General features: G+C 32.6%; 1 protein-coding gene across 4 annotated transcripts in view; it reads right to left on the reverse strand.

The window, feature by feature from the left end:
* Nucleotides 1-2,456: 2,456 nt before the first annotated feature.
* PMS1 (PMS1 homolog 1, mismatch repair system component) overlaps nt 2,457-26,540 on the reverse strand; it is a 106,482-nt gene continuing 82,398 nt past the window's right edge. For 3 of the 4 annotated variants that reach the window (XM_023499335.2, XM_031960317.1, XM_003764059.4), the window contains exons 8-13: nt 26,071-26,214; nt 24,299-25,197; nt 10,660-11,154; nt 8,389-8,519; nt 4,165-4,325; nt 2,457-2,806 (exon numbers count right to left, since the gene is read on the reverse strand). In XM_023499335.2, coding sequence (XP_023355103.1) covers nt 2,642-2,806; nt 4,165-4,325; nt 8,389-8,519; nt 10,660-11,154; nt 24,299-25,197; nt 26,071-26,214 — 1,995 coding nt within the window. In that variant the 3' untranslated portion in view covers nt 2,457-2,641. The remainder of the gene's footprint in view (nt 2,807-4,164; nt 4,326-8,388; nt 8,520-10,659; nt 11,155-24,298; nt 25,198-26,070; nt 26,215-26,540) is intronic. The other variant, XM_012544881.3, reaches the window with a different exon arrangement.

A 26,540-nucleotide genomic window follows, 5' to 3' on the forward strand; every position in this document is an offset into this window, starting at 1 on the left:
TTCTTCCATCACCCACTTGAGTCCTTGTGGCCAATTTATTTTTTTGGTTCTCCTCCAGTTCCCCATTTATGCCGACGGCTTTAGTTCTTGGATTAAGGCTTTGTTTCCATGGACCCACACTTAACACCGTATACCAAGATAAGATCAAAATGCGTCCATGATTTAGGCATAAAGAACGAGATTATAAATAAATTAAAGGAACATAAGATAGTTTATCTCTCTGACCTGTGGAGGAGGAAGAAATTTGTGACCAAAGATGAACTAGAGATCATTATTGATCACAAAATAGAAAATTTTGAGGGTTACATCAAATTAAAAAGGTTTTGTACAAACAAAACTAATGCAAACAAGATTAGAAGGGAAACAACAAACTGGGAAAACATCTTCAAAGTTAAAGGTTCTGATAAAGGCCTCATTTCCAAAATATATAGAAAATTGACTAATTTATAAGAAACCAAGCCATTCTTCAATTGATAAATGATCAAAGGATATGAACAGACAATTTTCAGATGATGAAACTGAAACTATTATCACTCATATGAAAGTGTGTTCCAAATCACTATTAATCAGAGAAATGCAAATTAAGACAACTCTGAGATACCACTATACACCTGTCAGATTGGCTAAGATGACAGGAAAAAATAATAATGATGAATGTTGGAGGGGATGCCAGAAAACTGGGACACTGATGCATTGTTGGTGGAGTTGTGAACGAATCCAACCATTCTGGAAAGCAATCTGGAATTATGCCTACAAAGTTATCAAACTGTGCATACCCTTTGACCCAGCAGTGCTACTACTGGGCTTATACCCCAAAGAGATACTAAAGAAGGGAAAGGGACCTGCTATGTGCCAAAATGTTTGTGGCAGCCCTGTTTGTAGTGGCTAGAAACTAGAAGATGAATGGATGCCCATCAATTGGAGAGTGATTGGGTAAATTGTGGTATATGGATGTTATGGAATATTATTGTTCTGTAAGAAATGACCAGGATGAATACAGAGAGGTTTGGAGAGACTTACATGAACTGATGCTAAGTGAAATGAGCAGAACCAGGAGATCACTATATACATCAACAAAGATACTGTATGGAGATGTATTCTGATGGAAGTGGATTTCTTTGACAAAGAGACCTAATTTAGTTTCAACTGATCAATGATGGACAGAAGCAGCTACACCCAAAGAAAGCACACTGGGAAATGAATGTAAACTGTTTGCATTTTTGTTTTTCTTCCCGGGTTATTTTTTACCTTCTGAATACAATTCTCCCTGTGCAACAAGAAAACTGTTTGGTTCTGCACACATATATTGTATCTAGGATATACTGCGACATATTCAACATATATAGGACTGCTTGCCATCTAGGGGAGGGGGTGGAGGGAGAGAGGGGAAAAATCGGAACAGAAGTGAGTGCAAGGGATAATGTTGTAAAAAATTACCCTGGCATGGGTTCTGTCAATAAAAAGTTATCATTAAAAAAAAAAAAAAAAGGCTTTGTGTCAAAGACAGAAATTGCTTTCTCTCTCACAAACATTGCTGGATGGAATGACTGAGAACAGATATGGTCTTCCATTGTAATTTTGGTGTGGGATAGTGCTGTCCATGAATTAAATCCTGTCTTCACTACAATCTGGATTATGAACTGGACTACAAGGCATTGCAATCAAGACCATTCTATAATCTGCTTCTAAATCTGAATTAATTAACATTGGTTCTAAGACCCAAGTTGTATTGATATTACCTTTTTCCTTAAGTGGCCATCTACCCAGATATCTGCAATTTCAGGCCCATAGAATACCCCCACAAGACAGTGCTGAGTTTAGGTTGGTCTCTTAATGGATACTCAGATGCCTGCAAGTTGTTCTAACTTGGCCTTTTTCTCTTGTGCTACCCCCTAGCAGGGGGCCTCAACCCTTGAATGGGATAGGACCTTTGCTTCAGGTCCTCTGTTTCCTTGTGTTATCAGTGATGGGACAAAAAAGCCCAATGATGTTTTTCTTTCATTCTGTTGTTTCCTATGGAGCTCTTCACCATTACTAAGGAATAAATAAGCCTCAAGGAATAAAGTTGGAGTTTGTAAAAGATGTTTTTGAACCTCTAGGGATTAGAACTATGTCTAACAGATACTGATTGAAATGGTGTGCAACTGAACAATATAGATCAGTATATTTATAAAAGCTGGGTTTTTTTTCAATATGAAGTCTCCTGTAACTATATTTAGTACTGGTGACAAATATTTTAAAAAGTTATTTTCATTGTTGCATTGTAAAACAAATATATTGTTTTACTTATATTGTAAGGGAATATTCCTTACAGAGCAAATTATATAAAGAGGTTAAGAAATATTTACTAAATTTGTTGAATGGATGAAAAATAAATGATATAGAATTTTTAAAATTCCAACTATATATATATATACATATATATAAATATAAAGAACCTTTCAATCTAATTAGACTTTTTATACATATGTGTAATTTATTTCAGTTTACAAAATGGTAAATCTTAATTAAAACAATAATTTGTAACATAAGATAATACAAAAATGCTTAATACGTGATTATAAAGTTTTAAAGGAAGAAAGATTCCTTAATGGAAAAGAAAAAAACAAAATATTCTATCTTACTGAATAATTTGTAAGCATCACATAGTTTTTGGAAGGTGTGTTAAGTGATGAAAAAATGGGCGGCCATGAACACATCCCTTAATTTCATTTCCAAGCTGTTGCTTCATCCTATAGATAGTATCTTGTACATCCTGTTTTGATAAATATAAAGGTAGCTGTCGAGAAAGACGCACTGCTTCTCCCTATTTAAAAAAAAAAAGCCACAAAGATATCATTAGTTTTTTGAAAAAGATATTCATAATTTTGGCAGATTTGGTGAAGAAAAGTTGGATACATAATGTTTTTTTATTTTAAAATTATATTAAGATAATATTTTAGATGAAAAACATACTTTCAAAAATATTTTATTTATATTTAATATATTTACATATATCAAATATATTATTACTATATTAACAAATATATATAAATATTTAATATGAATCTTCTTTTGGGGGAAAAAAACACTGCAATTGCAAATTACTGCAAAGTAATATTTTTATTTTCTTTTTTTTAACCTACTTTCAGAGCAGGAGACTGGTTTTATCCTAATCTTACAACTGCTTAAGTATTTTCTTCCAGCATATTATATAACAAATTAAAGCATCAAATTTCCATTTATTAAATAATATGGATTGTAAAAAGAGATAAATATTGGGGATTAGCTAGTACACGTCATCCTGCCTATGGAACATGTATTTAGTAAAAGATGGATACATCAATTACTGACTCCATTCTCAGGAGTATTATCAAAATGCCCAAAGCATTTTCTTATTAGGTGCCTGATCTATAAGAATGTACCCTATAGGATGCTCATCAATTTGGAAAAGACTGAACAAGTTGTAGTATATGATTGTGTTGGCATACTATAAGAAATTATGAAGAGAATGGTTTCAGAAAAACCTGGACAGACTTACATGAACTGACACAAAGTGAAGTAATGAGAACCAGGAGAATACTGCACATAATACAACAATATCGTTTTGACATCCACTATGAGTGATTTGGTTACTCTCATTACTATGAAGATCTATAACAATTCAAAATTTCTCATGATGAAAAATGTTATTCACCTCCCAAGAGAGAATTGATAAACTCTTAAGTATAGTGTGAAGCATGTATTTTTTTTCCATTTTATTTTTTTCTTTTTTGCAATATGGCTAATATGGAATTTTTTTTTTCCCTCATGTGTGATGGATATCATATTGCTTGCCTTCTTAATGGATGGGGAGGAATGAGAGAGAATTGGAATTTTAAAATTTTAAAAGTGAATGTTAAAAAAGACACCATAGTTCTAGCCTCCCTTTCCCAAAGAAGAAAAGCTAATAATATGATAAAATCATAAAACAAAAAAATAAACAAAAGATTGTTCCCTGTAATGAACTCAAAAATAGCATGATAGTAAGTCTTTAGTGTAGTTGAATGGTAAAAATATTCTAAAATAATGATTTTCTACAACTTTCTTAAATTCAATTAATAGACAAAAGGCTTAATTTTCTAATTCAGAACACAGAGTCTTAAGTCCTCTTAAAATCTGCTAACGAATAAAATATTAGCATACCTCTAAATAATTTATTACTTTACGAGGTCTACATTCATAAACTTCCTTTGCATTTTTATTTAGCACTGCATTAAGGATTTCTTTTAAGTCCAATATTCCATAGAATGGGATACAATTAGCCATTCCTTCTATTTCCAGATGGTTTTCAGAAACTGAAGTTCCTGGAATAAAGAAAAAGAATAATAAAATCTTAAATCAATTTTGAATTACATTCCACAACATGTCCATTAAAAACAAAATCAATGTTAAAACATTTAGTGGACTTTGATTAGAATTCAATTCGGAAAAATATTTCTTTTTTCCCTTACTTAGAGACCATATAATTTCCCACAGGGCTCCACATTAAGAGGTGGTGCCCACTGACACTCCACATGTGCCTCAAGTAATGTAATTTCATCTAAGTTATTGCTGTTTTGCTGATTCTATTTGCTTAGAACATTTTTTTCTTTGGAGAGAAAATGAAGTCCCATGATATTTATTAAAATAAAAATGATTTTAAGCATTTTACCAACTGCTATTCAAGTTCCTAACCAAGATTCCGTTCTAAGCTCTGTATTTTCCCTCTTCATTCTCTCTCTTTGCAAATTCATCAACTGACATAGGTTCAATGATCATCTCTAAAAAGACAATTCCCAAATCCAAATATTTATCTTAAAATACTCAGATAAATGTGTGATCTCACCAATAAGGTGCTGATTATAAGTCATTCACAGAAGTCATCCATGTATGCACATCCTGTGTGATTTTTGCTTATGTCCTCTCATATATCCACTACACAAGAGACCCCAACATGAAAAAAGTTTTCTTCCCTTTCTCCTGACATAATAAGTATACTAATGGAGCACTGTCATCCTTCATTATATGACTGATTCATCTTCTTTTTGAATCAATTTATTTTCCAGATAACAATCTTTACTCCTGTTCTCCTTTAAAGTTCTTCTTTTTTACATATTGAAACTTGAATTTACCCATCATGTTCTCTCTATTGTTCTCCCAATGATACTCATTATCAGTGTTTCAAACTACTGTATTTCATGACTCAAAAATATGTAATGACACAAAAAAATATTAATTATATGAATCTTTGTTTTTAAAAGAAGCTTTGGGTCATGAAAAGAGTTTTATAATTTCAAGTTGGCAATCCATCTCACTCTCCTCCTATTTATTTCTGTGCTCATCTCATTATCCATATATAGTATATGTCATAGATGGACCAATTGATGAGATGTAAAGATTGTTCCCCCAAATGAATCCTATAAACTGATTAATACACGTTCTTCACCTATTTGGTTTTTCCTGATTATCAGGCCAAACTATTTTGAACGGTTCCAGATCCCTTAAAAAAGATTCCACAATATCCCTAACATTGGATGCAATCAGCAGACTATCCACAGAAACATCTGGAGCACTTTACCATCCATTGAAAATTCTTCTTCACTTTGGATTTGTGGACAACTTTTGAAGAGCATAAATCTCTCACTTTATGTCTGACCTGATATTTATAATCAGAGTATTTGAACAAAATTATTTTTGTTATTATCATTTAAGAAATTGTGAATGAGATTGATGTTTTGATATGAGATATTTTGTTGATACTTTTTAAGGTAGCATTTTGCTCTACCAAATCAAAGGCTTGTGTGTGTGTGTGTATGTTTACATGTATGTATGTATTTAAAAAGCAATACATATAGCAGTACCTTGTAATCACTTTTCAGTCAATTGTGTAATGATAAAGATATGGTCCACTGTTACATCTTCCTCATCCTCCCTGTTCAAGTGGTTTCCAAGTTCTGATCAAATCCTTTTTGATTCTATCTCCACATCATTTTCCATGTCTGTCTCCTTTTTATTCCTCACCTTAGTTAAGGATCCCATTACCTCTTATCTGGATGACAAATGAAACTGGTCCTTCTGTATTTAGAATCTCCTGATATTTCTAACATGAAGATCCATATATGCTATCCCACCTAAAAATACCAAATAACTTCATACTGTCACTCATCTTTCCAGTTTTGTTCATATTATTCTCTGGCCTGCCCTCTTCTACTCCTATCAATTTTGTCTACAACTTACTCTCAATATGATATTTCATCTTCTTCCAACCACAAATCAGAAGCCATCTTCTAATAACAGATCATTCCTCATATCCCCAATTTTTAGTGCGACCATCTTCTTGAAATTAATTTACATATACCATACATTTAATAATACTTTAAATCCTATGTTCCCATAATAAATTATAAGTTTCTTCAGGGCATGAACTATTTTGATTTTGAATCTCTAGCACCTAATACAGTAACCAGCACATAAGTGCTTAATATTAATTGAATTGAACTAAAAGTTGCAATGGGAGCTATAAAGATAAAATGGTTTCTGCCTATGAGGAATTTAAACAAATAGAAAAATTAAGACTAGTACTAGAATAACTGTAATTGATATGAGAAATGCAAACAGATGAGAAATACAAAGAGCTATGAGAACACATGAAAAAGATTGCTTCCATCTTTAGAATAAGGCAAACATTCATGAAGGAGGATGGCATTGAGCCATTAATAATAGTTAAATAGTGATAGAAAGAAATGAGGATATACAAGAAATTCTCCAGAAGGAGTTAAGAAGAGTGATAAAGAACTCAAAGAATGGTAGCCAGACCATATCATTTAAAATACAGGAAAAAAAGGAGCATAGAGAAGAATATGGGAGATAATTTTCTTAAGTGTTAATTATGCCTATCATTAGATATATTATTTGGAGGCAGGACAGTATATTAGAATGAACACTGGCTCTGGACTCAGAAGAACTGGGTTCAAATTCTTATTTTGAGTCATTGGGCAGGTCACTTAAACTCTCTGGGTTGATGACTTTGAAGTTTTTTTTTTTTTCCAGTTTTTTATTTAAACTCCTGTGACCCTAACTCACCTGTAACAATTGGACTCTAGAGAACTATTCCCTTGGAAAAACTGAATGACAACTATCAAAAAAAATTCAAAGAAATTGGTAGAATTACTAATTACTTGATTGTTTCAGTAGTTTCGTACACCAGTGATCTACTTTCTAGAACTAAGTACAGGGTTCAAGTCCATCTCTTTGATGGAAAATAAAAACTTATTTGGCAATTCAAAAGGAAAAATATCTAACTTTGAGAATATAAGAAATAAGAAATCTGTTTCTGGATGCTGGAGAGTTTCTGGATGTTCTGGAACAAACAAGTTACAGAAAAAGAAAGAATCCACCATCAAGATCACATGGCTACTGAGTCTAAAAAGAGATGTTCGTTTAGAATGAAAGATAAAGAATCTAGTTTCAACAACCTATTTGAACAAATCCCTATTGAATAATTTAAACAAACCATACAGGAGAGAAAAAATAGGTCAGGGAAATGGTAGACCTTTAGAGAGTTCTGAACCACAGAACTGAAGGAGCAAAGTAGAAAACTGTAGTATAGCCTTGAGTTACTATAGTTACAACAAGGGATACTGAAGGTCAAGAGCTCATTAAAGTATTTTCCTCACTCAGAAGAGAAAGCCCTTCAACAATCGCAAAAAATGGCTGCAAAGCAATATACAGTATGGTACAGAATCAGGAGATGAGCTGAAGAGTTCAAGGGTTCAACCTGGAGATAAGATTAAGAAAAATCTCTTAGAAGGGCTAAATATTTCACCATTCCAGAAAGAAGTACCAACCTAAATCCACTTAAGAATAAAAACTTCTTCATTATCCCCAAATAGGACTATGAAAAAGGAAAAGAATGAGGAGCCAGAAGCTCAATAAATTCTGTAAGCCAATTTCGTCTCTGGGTTTGTAATGGCCAAAGTGGCGTTCTTAATCTCTTTATAAAAAGAAAAAAAGGAAAGAAAAGAAAGTGTATGTTTTCTTCTCTGATCATTAAGCAAAATAGGGCAGTGTAAATGTTAAAAGGATGATAAAGAATAATATGAAACTATCTCATTTATTAAAACAACATGAATACAAGGCAAATTGTTTCAAATCCATTTCATAAGTAGGAACCAATGGTTTATCTATAAGGCATATGATGACCTTTTTAAAATGTGACTAAGAAAAGTTCTTACATAGGTACTGTTTATAGAAAGTTAATATGTCAAAATTATAGAAAATAATTTAAGGAAACTAATAATTCAAAATAAAAATTAAAAAGGGAGCTTACAAAAGAAAGCATTTGAATTTATTTTTCAAATTTAGTAACTATTAAACATGTCATCACACCTGGTATCAATTTTATCCTGAATCCATTTGCTGTAAGACGTGGATCAGAGAAATAGATTGAACCACTGAAGTCTTGATCATCTGTTGTCATTTTATTTAAGACCTCTAAATATTGGGATCCATTGAAAAGACTGAAAAAGAAATCAAGGTCTTTTAATTTATCAAATTATATATGGCAAAATTAAGAAACTTAAAACAAAATTAAGAAAATTAAGAAACAATTCTCCCACAATTCCCTTAGAAGATTGCTCAAGGTCCATTTTTAAAGTATTCTCATAATGAATCACATTGTTAAAAAAAAAAAATCTAACATTAGATAATTATAACATGTATAAGGTACTGTTTGGTGAAGGGGAAATTAACAATATCTCTTATTTATATAAAGAAGCAGTATGGTATGGTGAAGAAGTAATAGTTTTAAGGCTGAGTTCTGCTATTAGCTGGTATTATTTCAGACACTTCACTTTTCTAAGACTCAAGTTTCCTCATCTAAAAAATGATGCTAATATTTACAACATCTATCTCATGCTCTTAATAATTACTACTCACATTTATATAAGGTTTACAAAGCATAGCTATTCTCACATCATCCTTAAGTTGTTAGTATTAGTATCTTGATTTTACAGGTAATAAAACAGGACCATAGAAGTTAGATGATTTGTCTAATGTCACAGAGATAAAAGTGATTGACTCAAGGTTTGAACTTTTGTGTCCTGATGCTAGGTCTAGTGTTTCTTTTACTCTACTATGCTGCCCCTTAAGTATACAGAGTTACTAGATGGATGAATTTTGCTAGTATGGGGCATTGAACATAACAAGTACTCAAAAATACAGGCCAAATTGAATTTTACAGTCAGTAACATTTATCAAGGACTCACAATACTGAAAAATTTTCCTTGGGCACTTACAAAGAACTAAAAAGGAATAAAGGTAGCTTATGTCTGCTATGCTTAAATAAAATTTGGAAGAATGCACAAAATGCTTTTCAAATCTGCTTTTCATGTATAATATTATATGCCACATAATATTACATATTAATATTTTACAAATCTGACATTCTTTTAGGATACAGCAATATATTAATTATCAAGACACTTAAGACATCATCTTGCTTAATTTCCAATTTCTGGGTAGAGCTTTTAAAATCATTAAAATGAGATAGTATCTTTCTTATTCTTAAGAACTTCTAGGGAAATAGATTCCATAATTTTTCTTAGTAACTTGTTCTAATATCCAATAACTCTAATAGTCAGGGAAAGCTTCCTGCAGAGTTTAGCATGGAGGTCAGCAGGCTGTGGCACTTGTGCCAAGGATGGTCACGAGCTGAATTTGAGTGGTGTGGCCTGGATTGGCCCTCTGCAAAATTGCGAAGTAGCCAAAATTCATCTTTGGCACATACCCAATTGATGCCAATCTTGCTAGACTATATCATATAAGAGCTTCTTGGGATGGGGGATGGGAGGAAGTGGGCTGCTGATTTCTGTGTGTCTACCATCCTATTATTCTCAGAAATGGGTGCTCTAATACCAGTCTCCATATCCCCCTCAACTGAAGGAATACATGAAGACCAAACCAACATATGGGTTAAAGAAGAGACACCATAGCCTGAAAGAAATATTTGGCAGGAGATATGTGCTGACCTAACTTTACATTGATCACACTGACTGTTTGACTTTTAGAATACCACTTTACTTCTTTATGCTTTTATTTTATCCATTCCCAAAATGGAAATATCTGCAGCTATGTAATAATTCACGCATTACTTTAAAAAATACATAAATATATAAATAATAAAATCATCCTAGCTCTCATAAAAGAAACATGCAATACATAATAGAGACCTGTACTCGTGCTAGAAGATATAGATCATAAGTCTTTTGTGTCATAGTGAAGTTTTTTCCCCCCAAAAAAATCTAGTGGGATATGTCAAAACATCAGCCATTAGTCAATTCATGCTTACAAGAAAGCAATTGTCATTTTTCCCTTAAAATGCCCAAATTACTTCTTAGTGGTGCATTTGGGCCATTGTAGCTTACAGTAAATATTACCCTAGTAGAGTCTCTTAATAATTGGGATGAACTGGATGAATAAATGTACTTTATAGGACATCCTACAAATCATTCCATCTCTGTAGAATTTTTAATTACTATAAATAATTTTTTTTAATTCAGAATTCAAGCTATTCTTTATTTACATGTAACTTAAGTTTTAAAAATTCAAAATAACTATTAAAGAATTAAAATCCAGCATATTTTTATTTCTCCAACATACCTCTCTGTTAATATCACTGGATTCTCCAATGGCTCTGCAGGAAGTTTATGATTCTCAATTAATCTTTTAAAAAGTAAAGCTTCTTCCACTCTGTATGGATTTAACAACATAATCTCTGTTTTGGAACCAATTACCCATGCATCAGGAAAACTTAAATGGTGAATCAGGCAAAGTTGTTCTTTATGCAGAAAGTCACCCTTCATATACTTGCCATACTTAAATTTTAAGGTTTTCATGGAAAAAGGAACCTGTACAATTTTTGTATTTTGTGCCTTGTTTTTCCTTTTCTCACTTTGCAACTGAAAAAGTTCATCAAGCTTTGGCTGATTAGAAAATGAAGTTTTCAACTTCTGTTTCTGTGCCAGATTCTGTGCTGCTGTTAGTTTCAATCTTTTCCCATCACTATCTTTTAGTGTTCTTTGTAACCCCTGCTCAGTAGCTTTCTTGATTTGCTTATTGTAACGTTCTAGATCTTTAGCAGCTTTTTCTTCATATCTTTAAAAAAAAAGGGGGAGGAAAAATGCAGCCAATAAGAATATAATCAGTTACATTCTTAATTGATAGAATACATACAAAATATAAAGAAATGATAAATAAAATGCAGTGGAGGTAATTAATATTAATGAATTTGTTTTTGTGTGCAAAAACTACAGTGTACTCTACTAACATTTAAGTTCTCTATTAGTGTTTTTAATTCCATAGAGTTAATTAAGCAAATCAGAATTCTAGACACCTAAAATTCCTTTAGTTATTTCCTTAACAACAATAAAAGTTTGTAAACACATTTTTCTAATGGTAGTACTGTGTTTTCACTTTTTCTTTTGGAACCACTGAAACTAAATATTATATATTAACATGTGGAATTTAAACTTCAGAATTTTAGTAAAAGCAAAATTTAGGGATGAAAGCTTTTTTTTTTGGGGGGGGGATGAGGAGACTGGGAATAGGGAGTGGGAAGTTAAGTGACTTGGCCAAAGTCACACAGCTAGCATTTGTAAGAGGCAGGAATGTAATTCAGATCTCCATGACTTCAAAGATAGACCTCTATAGCTCTCAGGGTGAGGACAGTAGTTTTTAATATGGTATTTCCAAGAATTTCACTAGTTTCTATAGCTGTATTTAATGTTTTCATTTAAATGCTTGCTGTTTGCTTCTTTTGAGATTGCAAGTAACAAAATTATTGACTGAAATCCAAGAGTTTATAATTCTATTTATTTTGAAAGATCCATAATAGCCCCTATTTTGAAATTATATTTTTATTGTAATGCTCTTAAGAATTTGTTATTTTATGAGTTATGCCTAGAGTAAGGTCTGGATTTGAAGATTCACCAGTGACTGATCTTACACAAATCACTTTAACTCTATGAGTTCCCATTTTTCTCACTGTCAAAACACATATAAAATAATTACTTTTATCTTGCAGGGCTGCTGGGAAAATACTTAGTAACTTTTAAATATGAATGTGAATTATCATTACCAGTATGGGTCCTTCCATTGACACACAAAAAAGTAACCTTTTTATATACTTTCTTATTTTGTACAACTCTACTCCTTACTTTAACAGTTCAAGAAACATTTAATAAAGCACCTAGCATGTGCAAAATATTACACTATAGAGGATAACAGAGTTCACAAAATTAAAGAGCATTGCTTCACTATAAATACAATGAAAAATGTTTTGGGGCATTTATTTCACATTTGAAAATTTTTGAGTTCCCTTCTTTTACTTAAATAGGATCTGAATAGCAAAATAAAATCCACTTAATTTTCAATATAAAACATTTTAATAACAATAGAAATAAGTAGTTTTAGTTGTTGGAACATTAAAATTCAGGATTTTTCCTGCATGGTTGAAAATTAGTTCAACAAAAAGGTCACCATTTGTAATTAATTATAATGTTCAAACTTTCACATATGGTATCAATCTTAGGTTTACTCAAGTAGTCAATTTAATTAGTTTCTTGGGATGAACAGTATGCCATGTCCAAGAAAATATTAAGTAAATGTTGAGATAAAAAACAGCTGCTACCTATGTAGTTAATGCGGTTAAGGGATTTATTAACCAGAATGGAAAAAGTTAATCCTTAACACTACTGAGGTTTTGATCTCACCAATAAGCAATCTATTATTTAAAGAATGTTTCTGGAATAAAGAAAACATCTAATTATATGGCTTTGACTTACTAAGTTTTAGTAGAATCTAGTGTCTAAAATGCCAAATTAACAATAGAAATGAGTTACTGATATGGCTCCTCCAATTACATCTCTAAATTGCCATTCATCTGACTGAAATTCCCAGTGGCAGAAGGAATCTATGGTACATGACCCAGATTTAGATTCCAATCTGCTGAAGAAGGGCAAAGAGACAAGAAATCCTGGTCCTGTTACCCTTTTAAATATTATATTAGTAAGCAACTCAGAAGTCCTGATCCTATCCTATGCCTGCATAGTACTATACCAAGTATTTTAAAGCATTTTCTATGTGCCTGGCACTGTTCTGTGTAATGGAGATATAAAGAAAGGCAAAAAATAGGGCCTGCTCTCAAAAAGCTTACAATCTAATGAGGGAAAACAACATGTAAAACACTATGTACAAACTATATAAAGGATACAGTGGAGAAAAACAACAGAGGGAAGACATTACAATCAAAGAGAATCAGACAAGGCTTCTTATATATAAAGTGGGCTTTTGGCTAGAATTTGAAGGAAGCCAGAGATTGCAGGAAATGGAGATGGGGAGGGAGAGAATTTCAGGAATAAGGGACAATCTAGGAAAATGCATGAAGTTGGAAAACAGAGTGCCTTGTTTGAGGAACAGCAAGGAGGTCAGTATCACTGGAATGGAGAATACTTGGAGAGGAATAATATTTATGACCAAAAAGTGGGAATCCAGGTTATGAAAGGTACCAAATGCCAAACAGAGGATTTTATATCTGGTCACAGAGATAAATCACTGAAATTTATCAAATGGGGAGAAGGGGAAAGGTATGTATGACATGATCAGATTCATGGTTTAGAAATATGGCAACTGAATGGAAGATGGGCAGGAATGGGAAGAGATTTGAAACAGAAAAACAAAACAGAAGAGGCTGGTGGGTATCAAAGAAAAGAAAGGGGCATCTATGAGAAATGTTATATTTTGCATAATTGGCAACTGATTTTACTTGAGTAGCAGAAGTGCATACAGTGGTATCCTAAATAGGAATATAAAGTAGGAAAATTGGAGGGTTTTGGGGGAAAGGGAATGAGTTCACTTTTGGACATGCTGAGATTGAAATGCCAATGAGAAACCCAATTAGATAGACATATCTGTATAGGTAGTTGGGGATATGACATTAAAGATCACAGAAAGAGAGGAGACTCTGCATAGAAATGTTAATTGAATCCATGAAAGCTGAAGAAATCATTGAATGAAATATTATAGAGGGAGAAAAAACATCTGTGGATATAGCCTTGGGGGACACATCCATGGATAGTTACCAGCAAAGGAAACTGAAAAGGAATAATCAGGTGGAAGGAGAAGTAGGAGTAGACCCAGAGAAAACTAAAAAGAAAAGTGTCAAGAAGGAAAGGATGATTAACTGTCAAAGGTTGCTTTTACAATGTCAAAGTATTACTTTCTCATGTAAAGTACTTTATCACTAAAAAGGGCATAGAAAGTACTTCTGTATAAAGAAAAAATAAAACACTGAATTAATTGGTACAAGATTTAAGACTGCCTCTTTCACAGATGAATAGTTTAGTGTTTGGGAGGATTAGGGGAAAAAAGCTTTGGTTTAATAAACTTGCTAAAAATATGTGTGTAAAGAAAGTTTTCACGTGAGATTTTAGAAGTTTGGAACAGAAAATGAATTGTGGCACAAATATAAAGACTTAAATCATCTTTGTAAGGATGTAAGATGATCTCTCAATTTACATATATACAAACATGTACACATGTATATTTACATCATATATACGCAATATAAATATGTATACACACATATATACATGTTGGATGGTTTAAAGAGGACAGAGAAAGAGAGTTTACTTAAAATATGTATGAGCATGAAGAAACCTTGTAAAGTACAAAAGATTAAGATGGAGAGCAGTTTTGAGAATTTTAAGAGAAGAAACATGGCTCGACTCACTGAAAATAATTTTTTTAAAGTCATATAACTATTTGGAAACTGAGGGATGATTATATACAGACAGTTGATTTTGTAGAGAAAATGTAGTCAACTATCACTTCCTAAGTGAAAGGTTCCAGAAAAACTGGAGAGGCTAAGATGGTGAAGGGAAGAGAATAAAAGAGCTGTCAGAAGAGGAAAGACTCAACAGGGGACTAAAACACAATTTTGTTAGAGATGTATGAAAAAATCAACAGCAAGAGAAATCAATTGACAAGAAGGCTCTTTCTTTCTTCTTTTCTTTTTTTTCCAAGGCAATAGAGGTTAGGTGACTTACCCAAGGTCACACAGCTAGTAAGTATCTAATCTCTGAAGGTGGATTTAAACTCAGATCCTCCTGACTCCAGAGTCAGTGCTTTAATTACTGTGGCATCTAGCTTTTATCTGCTATTTTTTTACTGACTGAATAAAATTTTAATACCAGTTATTGTCTTTCACTCTACTATCTAGAATTTGAGAGAAGGGAAGTAAGTGTTTCTCTTTGCTTTCCCCTTTGGTTTAAGGGGGAAAAGTTTTTACATCTGCGTTGCTATATATAGGAAGAGCTGATGAGAGCTAATAGAATGACTCAGGATCTGGTAAGTGGAGAGTTGGTAAGGCTGGCTGACCTTACCTAGGGAGACAAGCTGAGCTGTTCTGAATTCTGTTATGACTGAATAGATAATGCAGCATATCCATAAGTTTAAGCAACTAGATGGTCTTATCTGTACTGCCCAGAGATAATCAGTGTGATGATCTTTGCAGTTTTCTGGCTTAGAGGGAACTGCTAGCCAATTCAGTAATGTAACATTTTCAAATGCTCTTCTCTAATGGTGAATGCATGTTGAAAGAGTTTGTAAATGCTATACTGGAAATAGAGAGAAGGAATAATATAGAACCTACTATGAACCACACACACTACACGAAAAAGACAAATATTAATGGATTTGATCCTCATCACAACCTTGTTAGGTGGGTGCTATTATAAGTACCTTTATTTTACAGTTGAGAGGTTTGAGGCAAATAGAAGGTAAGCAATTTGCCTTAGGATCACAGAGTTATAAGTATCTGAGGCTAGAAGTCAGGTTTAAGTGTAAAAGAGAAGAGTTGTCTAATGAAGAAGACCAGTAGATGAACAGTTAAAAAAGAAGTGACTTTTGTGTGTGTGATGCAAATGTTTTGAATGAACCAATAACACAAAATCCTATAGTCTAGGCTTAAAAGTCATCTTAAACATATGGGTTTTCTTTCTTCTAGCAATTTTCTGTTAGTTTTTCCCTAAAACTATGTGCACTCTTACCCACAAATACTGGGCATAGCAATTGCAAACTCTTTTAACTTATGTTCACCATTATAAGAGAATGAAATCTAGGTTTATATGTGAATTGTGATGTATTTGTTATTTCTACATTTGTTTCATATGAGCAGTACCTATGATTTTTATTTCTTTTGCTTTGTTCTAAGTAAATGATTATGTTTAAGATATCAAAGTATCACCATTGTGAGTAGGTGGTCTGTGTAAATGGAAGTATACTAGTGAGGATCAAAAGCTAAAATTGATAGGAGGAAGAATGTACCCCCTAAATAGAGTTGCCTTAGGACCCTGATATAATCTCATATGTAATTTCATGGTCCTGGTACATGGAATGTAGATCTGGGTTTTTTTTTTTCATTTTAATAATATCTTATTTTTTCAATTCACATGGAAGATAGTTTTCAACATTCATTTTTGAATTCCAATTTTTTTTTCCCCTCCCTTTCTTACATACTTTTCCCAGCAAGAAATCTGATATAGGTACAAATATATATATATATACACACACACACACAATCAATTTAAACACATTTTCGTGTTAGCCATGGGGGAAAAGAAAAATCAGAAAAAAAGGGAAAAACCACAAGAAAGAAAAAAACAAAACAAAAAAGATGAAAATAGGATGTTTCTATCTACCTTTAGTTTCTACAGTTCTTTCTCTGGAAGTAAATGACATTTTCCACCTAAGTAACTTATAAGAGCAGGTTGGAGGAAGCCAGACTGCCCAAAGAGGAAAATAGATGTCCACATGTTTGGGTATGAGAACCTAGTGTGGGGATATAGATACCCCAAACATCTGTTATATTTGCATCACAGAACCTTTGCTTCTCTACAGTGGGAAAGGCATTTCTACTTTGTTTCAGTCTTTAGAATTCTTTCAGGATGCAGGTAGGTAGGAACCAGTATAACCGAGATAGTTTTATGTAGACTGCAAGAAAACTGTAGCAAAAATTCTGGAATCATTATTCCCTACCTTCTTCAGACATCAATTTTTAAAATTTCCCCTTATTTTCTATAATAAGGTCTTTAGTTCCAAGTTGTGAATTATTTCTTCATGTTTCCATATATATCCTCCAAAATAAATTTAACTTTAATGTAGGATGAAAATGAAAGTTACTATCCAGAGATTTTTCTCCTAAGTATTGCATATGGAATATGAATACTCCTTACTTTAATGCAGATTATAACCTATCTGTGTCTTTTTACTCTTTGCAATTATTGTTGACATCTTCCTTTGCAGTAGCCTTCTCAGAGTTCGTTTACACATAAACACACATACAAACACACATCCTTCAGTTTTACCCTCTCCAATTTATTCTCTACATTTCTGTCAGTGATCCTGCTAATTTTCAGTTTTCCCCTCCTTAAAAAAAAGTTGTCTCTGAATTCTCTTCTACTTATTAAATAAAAATAGGTAGGTAATTCTAATAATAACCATTAAAAAATGTAAAAGTCCTAATTCTGGAGGTGCAGAAAGTGATGAAGCATTTGTTGAATCAAAAGGGAAAAACCGAGAAAATATCTAAGTTTCCTTTTGAAACAGATGAAACATTTGTCACTGTGGAGTTAAATTGTGGGGTTGAAACTGGCAATTCTGCTATTCAAAGCAGAATTTTTATGGTAGATTTACCACTTTATGGGGCAGTGGAGAATGCACTGAGTCTGAAGTTAGGAAGATCTGAGTTTAAATCAAGTCTTAGATATTCAATAGCTTTATGACCTTGGGCAAATCATTTAGCCTCGATTTCTTTAATTATGAAATGGATATAGTAACAGCATCTATTTCAAAAGGTTGTCTTGAGGATCAAATGAGATAATATTTTAAAAGGATCCCAATGGTATCCTATGTAACAGTACATTCAAACTAAGATTTATTAAGTGATTCTCATATCAGGACACTCTGCTAGGGATTGTGGGAAATACAAAGATAGCTAAGACATATTGTTTGTTGCAATGCACACAGATGAGAATATTTTAAATGAGGTAAAAAAAATGAGGTTTGTTTTTTGGTAATGAAAATATAAGAGATTCTTTCTTTCTGATTGGGGAGTTCAAAGATAGCTTAACAGAGGAAGTGGTACTAACTAAATTGAGGACAAGAATTTCAACAGAAGGTTAAAGAAGTGTTTTTAGCTTTCGGGGAAAGAATAAAGGTATATAGGTGGGGGAAAAAAAGGATTATTTTGGTAATGGTAAGCTCAGTTTGGCTGGAACAGAAAGCATATGAGAGAAGAAATAAGGATGGAAAAATAAAGTAGAGACAGATTATGGAGAACTAAAAAAAAAGAAAAAAAGCCTGGCTGGTTTTTATTTAATAAGTAGAGGAGAATCAGAGACAACTTTTTTTTAAGGAGGGGAAAACTGAAAATTAGCAGGATCACTGACAGAAATGTAGAGAATAAATTGGAGAGGGTAAGGATGTGTGTTTGTATGTGTGTTTATGTGTAAATGAACTCTGAGAAGGCTACTGCAATAGTCTAAGCAGTAGATAATTAGGGACTGAATTAAAGAGTTGGCATTGGAATATAAAGAAGGCTGAGTGACATTTCTTGTATAGTTCGAAACAAGAGAATTTGGCAACTGATATATGTCTGTAAAGTGAGAAGATAATAGAGAAGGAAAGAAAAACATCTAAAGTGATTTTCAGTTTTTTAAACTTATTGATTCCTGGTGCTATCAACAGAAATAGAGGACTCGAGATAGAAAAAGGGTAGTTTTTATTGTATTATTTTTTAAATAATGAGTTGGGATTTCTGATGATAAGTTTGAGGTACAATAAGATACCAAAGGAAGTGTTCAAAAGTTAACGGGAAATGAAGAGAAGGGAATAAGGACTAAACATATAGAGAAGAGTCAGAATATGATGTGGTAGCTATAGCTGGGGAAGTAGATGAGGATCCAGGGAAATGAAAAAAAGAAGTTCAGCTATACCTAAAGGGTTATAAAACTGTGCATATCCTTTGATCCAGAAGTCTCACTATTGGGTCTGTATCTCAAAGAGATTATAAAAGCGGGAAAAAGTTCCACATGTGCAAAAATGTTTGTAGCAGATCTTCCTGTAATGGCAAGGAATTGGAAACTGAGTGGATGCCCATAAGATGAAGAATGGCTGAATAACTTATGGTATATGATGTTATGGATGTTATTGTTCTATAAGAAATAATAAGCAGGATGATTTCAGAGAGGCCTGGGGAGACTTACATGAACTTATGCTAAGTGAAGTGAGCAGAATCCAGAGAACATTGTACACAGCAACAAGATTTTGTGATGATCAACTGTGATGGCCTTGATTCTTTTCAACAATAAGGTGATTCAAGAGATTCCAATAGATTTATGATGGAAAGTGCCATCTGCATTCAGAAAGAGAGAACTATGAAGACTGAATATGGATCAAAGCATAGTATTTTCACTTTTTGTGGTTGTTTTTTGCTTTTTTTCTTTCTCATGTTTTTTTTTCCCTTTTGATTTGATTTTTCTTATAAAACATGACAAATATGGAAATATGTTTAGAAGAAATGCACATGTCTAATTATCTATATCTGGTTATTTGCTGTCTTGGGGAAGGAAAAAAATTTGGAACTCAAGGTTTTACAAAGGTGAATATTGAAAACTATCTTTTTTGCATGTATTAGAAAAGTAAAATGTAATAAAGTAAAAGAAAATTCAAGAGTAAAATCTTAAGGGAACACTTAATGGAGGGGAAAGAAATATTAAAAAGAGTGATCAGGAAGGTGGTAGAAAGATAACCAGTAGCATGAAGTCAACAAAGGAATGAATTTCAAAGATATCTACTAGTAACCAATGTCAAATGCTGCAGAGGTCAGAGGATGAGTGTAAATAAAATGCTACACCAGGTATGGATAACTGCTCCCTCCAAAAAATAACACACTTCTTTTTTTTTTTTTTTTTTTCCTTGAGGCAATTGGGATTAAGTAACTTGCCCAGGATCACACAGCTAGGAAGTGTTAACTCTTTTCAAAGTTTTCAACATCATCCGCTCTGCCACCCTCTTACTTGAGGCCCTTGTCTAACACTTTATTGAAAAAAAGTTATTTGCCAGAACTCTTCTCTCCTCCACTTCTGACAACTATTTCTCCTTATCTCAGATGCCTTAAGCTTCCCCCTCCCCCTTTCTTCTAGGCTTTGTTAAAGAAGTAGATTTCCTAACCAAGTCAAATCCTCTACAAGTACTTTTGAACCCCTCCCTTCCCTTCTTTTTTCAGTAAACTGCCTCTATTATCATCCCTTCCATCACTCTAATCTTCCATGTCTTCTACTGGTTCCTTTTCTCTACTTTACAAACAATTCCAAGTCTTCTCATACTTAAAAATTCTTAACCAGATCCCATCGCTATTGTACTATATTCTTCTTCCCTGTCTCAGCTTAACTTCTTGGGAAAAAAAGTCTACAATTAATACTTCCACTTCCTCTCCTCTCACTCTCTTCTAATCCTTTGTAATCTCTCCTTATCACATTTCTCTCAGCAGTTACAGATGATTTTTTAATTGGCAAAAGTAATGGACCTTTTCTCATTTCCTCATCAATCTAATAAATCTTTTACTTTTCATCCTTCTTGACCTTTTTGAAGCATTTGATACTGCTGACTACATTTTCCTAGATATTCTCTGCAGTCTGGGTTTCTGTGATACTGTTTCTCTACCTTTTCTTTTTTTACATGACTGCTTCTTCTCAGTGTTCTTTGTTAGCTCATCACTCAAGATATATCTTGAATGGGTGTTCAGCAAGACTCTGTCCTGGATCCTCTTTATTCTTTTTACATTCTCTCTTAGTGATCTCATAAGCTCCTAAGATATAGAAAAAACAGAATTCTAGTCACTCTCCTAAGCCTAGTCACCAACAGTATACATCATATTTCAAACTATTTTAAAGGCATTTCAAAAAAAGAATCTCATTATCTTTTACTCTTTATCCAAAACTATACCTCTTCCAAATTTCCTATCATTGTCAAAGACATCACCATTCTTCCAGTTACTCAGGTTTACAACCTCAATGTCATCCTCAACTCCTCATTCTCAATCATTCCTCATATGGCAGCAGTTGCCATATCTTGTTACTTCTACTCAACATCATACATAGTTACCACCCTAGTTCAGGCTCTCATCACCTCTCACCTGGACTACTGCAATAATCTCTTGATTGGTTTTTCTGTTTTAAGTCTATCTAACATTCCAACTTATCATCCACATAGTTATTTTAAGGCAGGTCAGTCTAATTAAGTTACTTCCTTGCTCTGTTTTCTCTCCAGCATCAAAAAAAGTTCTTTACAACCTGCTCCTTTTCTACTTTTCAAGTCTTCTGGCACATGTACCTGTGCACATTTACATGTGTACACACACACACACACACACACACTCTCTCTCTCTGTCTTTCTCTCTCTCTCTTCCTCCCTTTCCTAACTGAATTGATTAATTCAGTAATCTCTTTTATGTAGGGGGAAAAAAATCTCTGAAAATTAAAGTAAATTATAGACTATAAAACTAGAAGATCCAAGTGAGTTTTCATGTTCTTTTTCTTTCTATTCATCACTAAAGCTACATTTAGGTGGCCCAATTTATTATTTTTCTCAAGGCTAAAATCTTTAACTAAAAGGTTAACTTATATTTTTAGAACTCTCATTTTAAAGAAAATTTTACTTAAAGTTTTTTGGAGGTGTTTTTTTCTTTTTATCAGATAAACAAAGTGTTTAGATATGGCATTTAGGAAAGATGTCTTCTTGCTTTCTGCCCTGTCTCTGGGATTAGGCTCACCTTGAATTAAAACTTTCAAGTTGAAATAGTGTTGAAACTTTCACCCTAAAACCCTATCATTCTTACTGGTGAATGTTTCACACAACCCGCTACATCATAGCTAGCTCTGGCCATACTTTGCTTTGCTTTCTAACCCTCTCTTACCTGCCATGTTACTGTCTCATGTACCCTCTGATCAACTCCTCCTCTCCTCCCAGCACATCTCCCTCATCTGGTATGTCAGTTTACTCCTCTGACAATCCCTACAACTTTCTAGACTACAATAGCCCCATCATGAACACCACACTTCTTTACATTTTAATTGGGGAATGTGGCAGAAGTAATCTCCTTTAGGACAGGATTTGTATTGTTTCTATTTTTTATCCTTAATGATTAGTATGGAGCATGAAACATAATAAATGTTACTTTTTACATTTACTCACTTAGGCCTTAAAGCTCCTATTAATTCTTTGAAGACTTACAAAAAATTCCACACCACTTCTTTCCAGGAAAACTAAAAATTCTGTGGTAGTTCATTATTTTCTAATTTACAAATTTTTAACTCTATAAAGAAAAACTCACATAATCCCTAATGGTCCATGTATATAGACAAGGAGCGATTACTGCTGACTTTATAAGTTAGGGATCTACATTGTTCCATGGAAGAATTACATTAGTTGCATAATTGTCTTCTGGTTGTTCATAAGAAAGAAAATACTTTGAAGCAACAAATTAAAACATATTATATACAGAACCTGGACTTGCTTTAAGTGACTTTATCCCCACAAAGAGAACGAATACATTCTGAAATGTTAAAACACTATATCATGGCCTCAAGGGGAAAAAAATATAACAAAAACTTTAAATTTTTCTCCCTACCTGGCTATTAAGCAGGAATAAATGTAGAAGGAGGAAGATGGAATGGAAAAAGACGAGGTTAAAATTTTTATTACATAAGCCAAAAATGGAAAAGATGCACAATGGCTCTACAGAAAAACTTTTTTCTCTTAGTTTGGTACCCTGCCTGATCAAAACTAATTTCTAAGAAAAGTCAGCTTTTACCTTAGGAGCTCGGCTAGCCAATGATGCAGGAGAATTCCCTACAGCAGGATGATTCTCATGAAAAAAAGCTCACACACTCACACACACACACACACACACACACACACACACACACACACCCCTTTCCTGTTACTGAGATTTCTTGGGACACTTGAACAAATGGATATATAATGCCTACAATATACAAGGATGAATGGGAAAGAATAAAAACTTAAAAGGAAGTATTTACTAGATTTTGGTAATTTGCTAAAATATTGGATATCAGTGACTGCTACACAAAAAACAGAATTAGCAGAGTTCTTGATTCTATATAGAAAAGATTTTTTTTTTAAACACTGAAATATAGAAATATAGAATGAGTAAAATAGTAATTCTGTCTTCTAATTCTAGGTTTAGGTTTTTTTTTAATGAGAATTTTATTCATATTAAAAATTTAGGATGTGCCATATGTATGTTTATATAGGTATTTGCACAAGAGTATGTAGACATGCATGCACATGCACACATATGTACACAAGTATATATACACATACAAATATTTGTATATGCATGCATCTTAGGTTAGGAAAAAAATATTTCAAACATTTTATCTTCAAATATTTGACTATCTGTAAACATCTTGATATCAAAAAGGCAAAACAGAGGTTCTTGAGATCTATAAACTTTAAAAAAAAAATATCCTGATAATTATATTTCATTTTTTATCATGCACTTTATGTATGCATTTAAAAACATTCTGAGGAGTATATAGGCTTCACCAGATTACCATGACACAGAAAAAGATTAAACATTTCTGTCCTAATCAGTAAAGAACATCACGCTATTTTATTTTCTCAATACTTACTCTGCTCATCTAATTTTAAAACGGTGACATCTAAGCTTAGTTATATTGGGTAGCTACTATTCAGAGACTGATAAACAGTACTGTTGATTTATAATTTTAAAAGTTTCTAATTTTATAACAAAATATAATTAAGCTAGAATTATACTACAATATGCAATGACATAGAATATTCAGATATTAACTCTTGAGTTGTCTAGATTAATGTCACATTCTAGTCTTAGTGAAATAACATATCATCTAAGCAAAATAAACAATAAAGAAAGTGATGTTTTTAAATTGAAAAGCAGAATGGAAAATCTCTAACATCAAACTTAAATCAGAAAACAGTAAGGTCCTGTACTAAATAAAAAATGAAAATTAGAAACAAAGTAATGCCAGAAAGGGATCCTAGACCTGCCAGAAAATAATTTTCCATTTTCTTTTTTCATAAGTAATTAATATTTATTTTATTTTTTTCACCTAATGAGTCATATAGAATGGAAACAACTAAGCATTCTGGTCACATGTAAGATCTGGAAACTTACTTCATTCTTTCCTCTTCACTCAATGTCTTCCACAGTTCTTCAATTTCTGCTGTCATATCCTCTACACAGGTCTTTGAATTTTCACTGAGAAATTTTGAACGCTGATCTTGAATAAAAAGAGCTCTTGCTGAAATGGGTTTCTTAATTACTCGGTTGCTAATTAAATCATAGGCTGTAAGCTGCCCATATTTATCATCTATCACATTTGATTTCTTTTTATTGGGGCTTTTACTGGGACTCTTCTGTTCAACATTTTGTTGATTACAATTTATATTTACATCAGATGTTAAATCTTTTGCTGGTGGCATACAAATTTTCACAGGTTCAATGTTCTTTCCAAATGGATTTTTAAATGCACTTCCCTTACTCCAATCATCTGCACAGATTTCAAAAGACCTTTCAGATAATGTTGCTTCCTCATTTTTTTCCAATTCATTAATAGGTCTGTCTCCACTACCATTTGTAGAGTGAATGTGCTTTGGAGCATCTAGAGTAAACATTTCACTATGTTGGCCTTGGTTATCCTTACATGAAGAAAAATTATTTATAAAGACATCCTGACATGTATTTTTATTTGCTTTATCAGTACTATCATTTTCACTGTCAAAATCATGAGAATTATCACGAGAAGTTATCTGATGCTTTAAGCAGACCTCGGTGTTATTTCCTGATTCACAATTCTGCATTTCATGTTGGAATGAAAAAGTTGAAATATCAACATTTGAATAACTATTTCCAGATGATTCCATTTTATTAACATGCACATCTGTTAGTATTGTTCTGTTAACAGCCATGTCAACTGAGGAAACATCTGCTTTATTATTTTCACGAGAATTTGTACTAGGTAGTGGTCCATACCATGATGTCAACACATTTTCAACAGCAATTAAAACAGATTCCTAAAAACAAAAGTCATCAAATGTTAGAGGAAATCATTTATAAAATAATTAATAGTTGTGTAGAAAACATGACAAAAATAAAAGAACATCCATCTCTATATAAACTTGTGGCTATAGAATGATTTTCTAAACCCCATTTTGATATTTAAGACTCTTATGAGTTTTATAATGTCTTACCTTTTAATGTACAAATTAGAGAGATACATCTAGGCATCAAAAATTATAAAGTCAATATGGTTAACCATACCAAAAAAAAATTAATAGGTCAGTTTCACAGGTCATGTAGCCTAGTATTATGTTTTTGAAAATGACATTAAGGATGTTTTGTGTAAGGGCATTATTACTCATCATGAAATCCACAGAAAAGGTTAAGAATTAAGCTTAGCAGTCATTCCTAAGTTTCCCAAATAACCTGTTATGAATCAATGAATTTATATATGTCTTCTTTAATCTATTTGTATTTTTCAATCTATAGCAGTTGGTCTTTGGAGTAATGAGTTCCATAAATTTAATACTTCCTTTCATTTATACTAAAACTATCATTTTCAAACTTCAAAGGATACCTTCTTTCACATGTTATTTCTTTTTCCTCATCTTCTTCCCTCCTTTATCTTTTCTTATCTTTCTATTTTCTCTCTCCTGATACAGAGTACAGAAAGGATTATAAGCAGAAGAAAAGAAGAGTTAAAGAAAGCACTGTGAAATTATATTAAGAAGGAGAGTTAAACTTAACTTCAATTTCTCTAAGTTCCAGGATCTGATGGGATAAAAGTTACTTTAGTCATACCTTTCAGAAGTTTATAAACTTCAATCAAATTCTTCTTCCAAGACTTAACAACAACAACAGAAAGAATATATATGAAATTATGTTACCTTATTTTGTAATAATACTTGACTTTTATCAGGAGTCAAATTTACATCCACATCTGCTGTAGGCACAACAATTTTCATGAAGAAGATTGGATAAGAACGAGTTGACTCTTTTAGACATTTCTCATTGTAGTAGTGTCGAATTAACTACAAATATATGTAGCAAATTTAAATTAGAGTTAACTGTAAAATAGGGTGAAATCAATTTAAAAATAATGAGTATAGGACCACATTTATCAAAGAAATGAAGTGATGACAGATAAAACATAAAACGGATAAAATATTTCTATCCTAAAGTTCCTTTACAGACAGACTTTGAATTGCTTATGAAAATTTAAACAAACAACGATGATCAAAGTCCAAAGCCCCAAAGTAATTAGGCTTCATGAATCAAAGGAGGTTTAAAAAAAAAAAGAAGTCTAGTCCCCATAAAATAAAGATTTAGTCTGTTTGTAAATGAAAATATATCTAGT

This window comes from Sarcophilus harrisii, chromosome 3 (assembly GCF_902635505.1).
Source record: "Sarcophilus harrisii chromosome 3, mSarHar1.11, whole genome shotgun sequence".
In the NCBI taxonomy this organism is placed as follows: domain Eukaryota; kingdom Metazoa; phylum Chordata; class Mammalia; order Dasyuromorphia; family Dasyuridae; genus Sarcophilus; species Sarcophilus harrisii.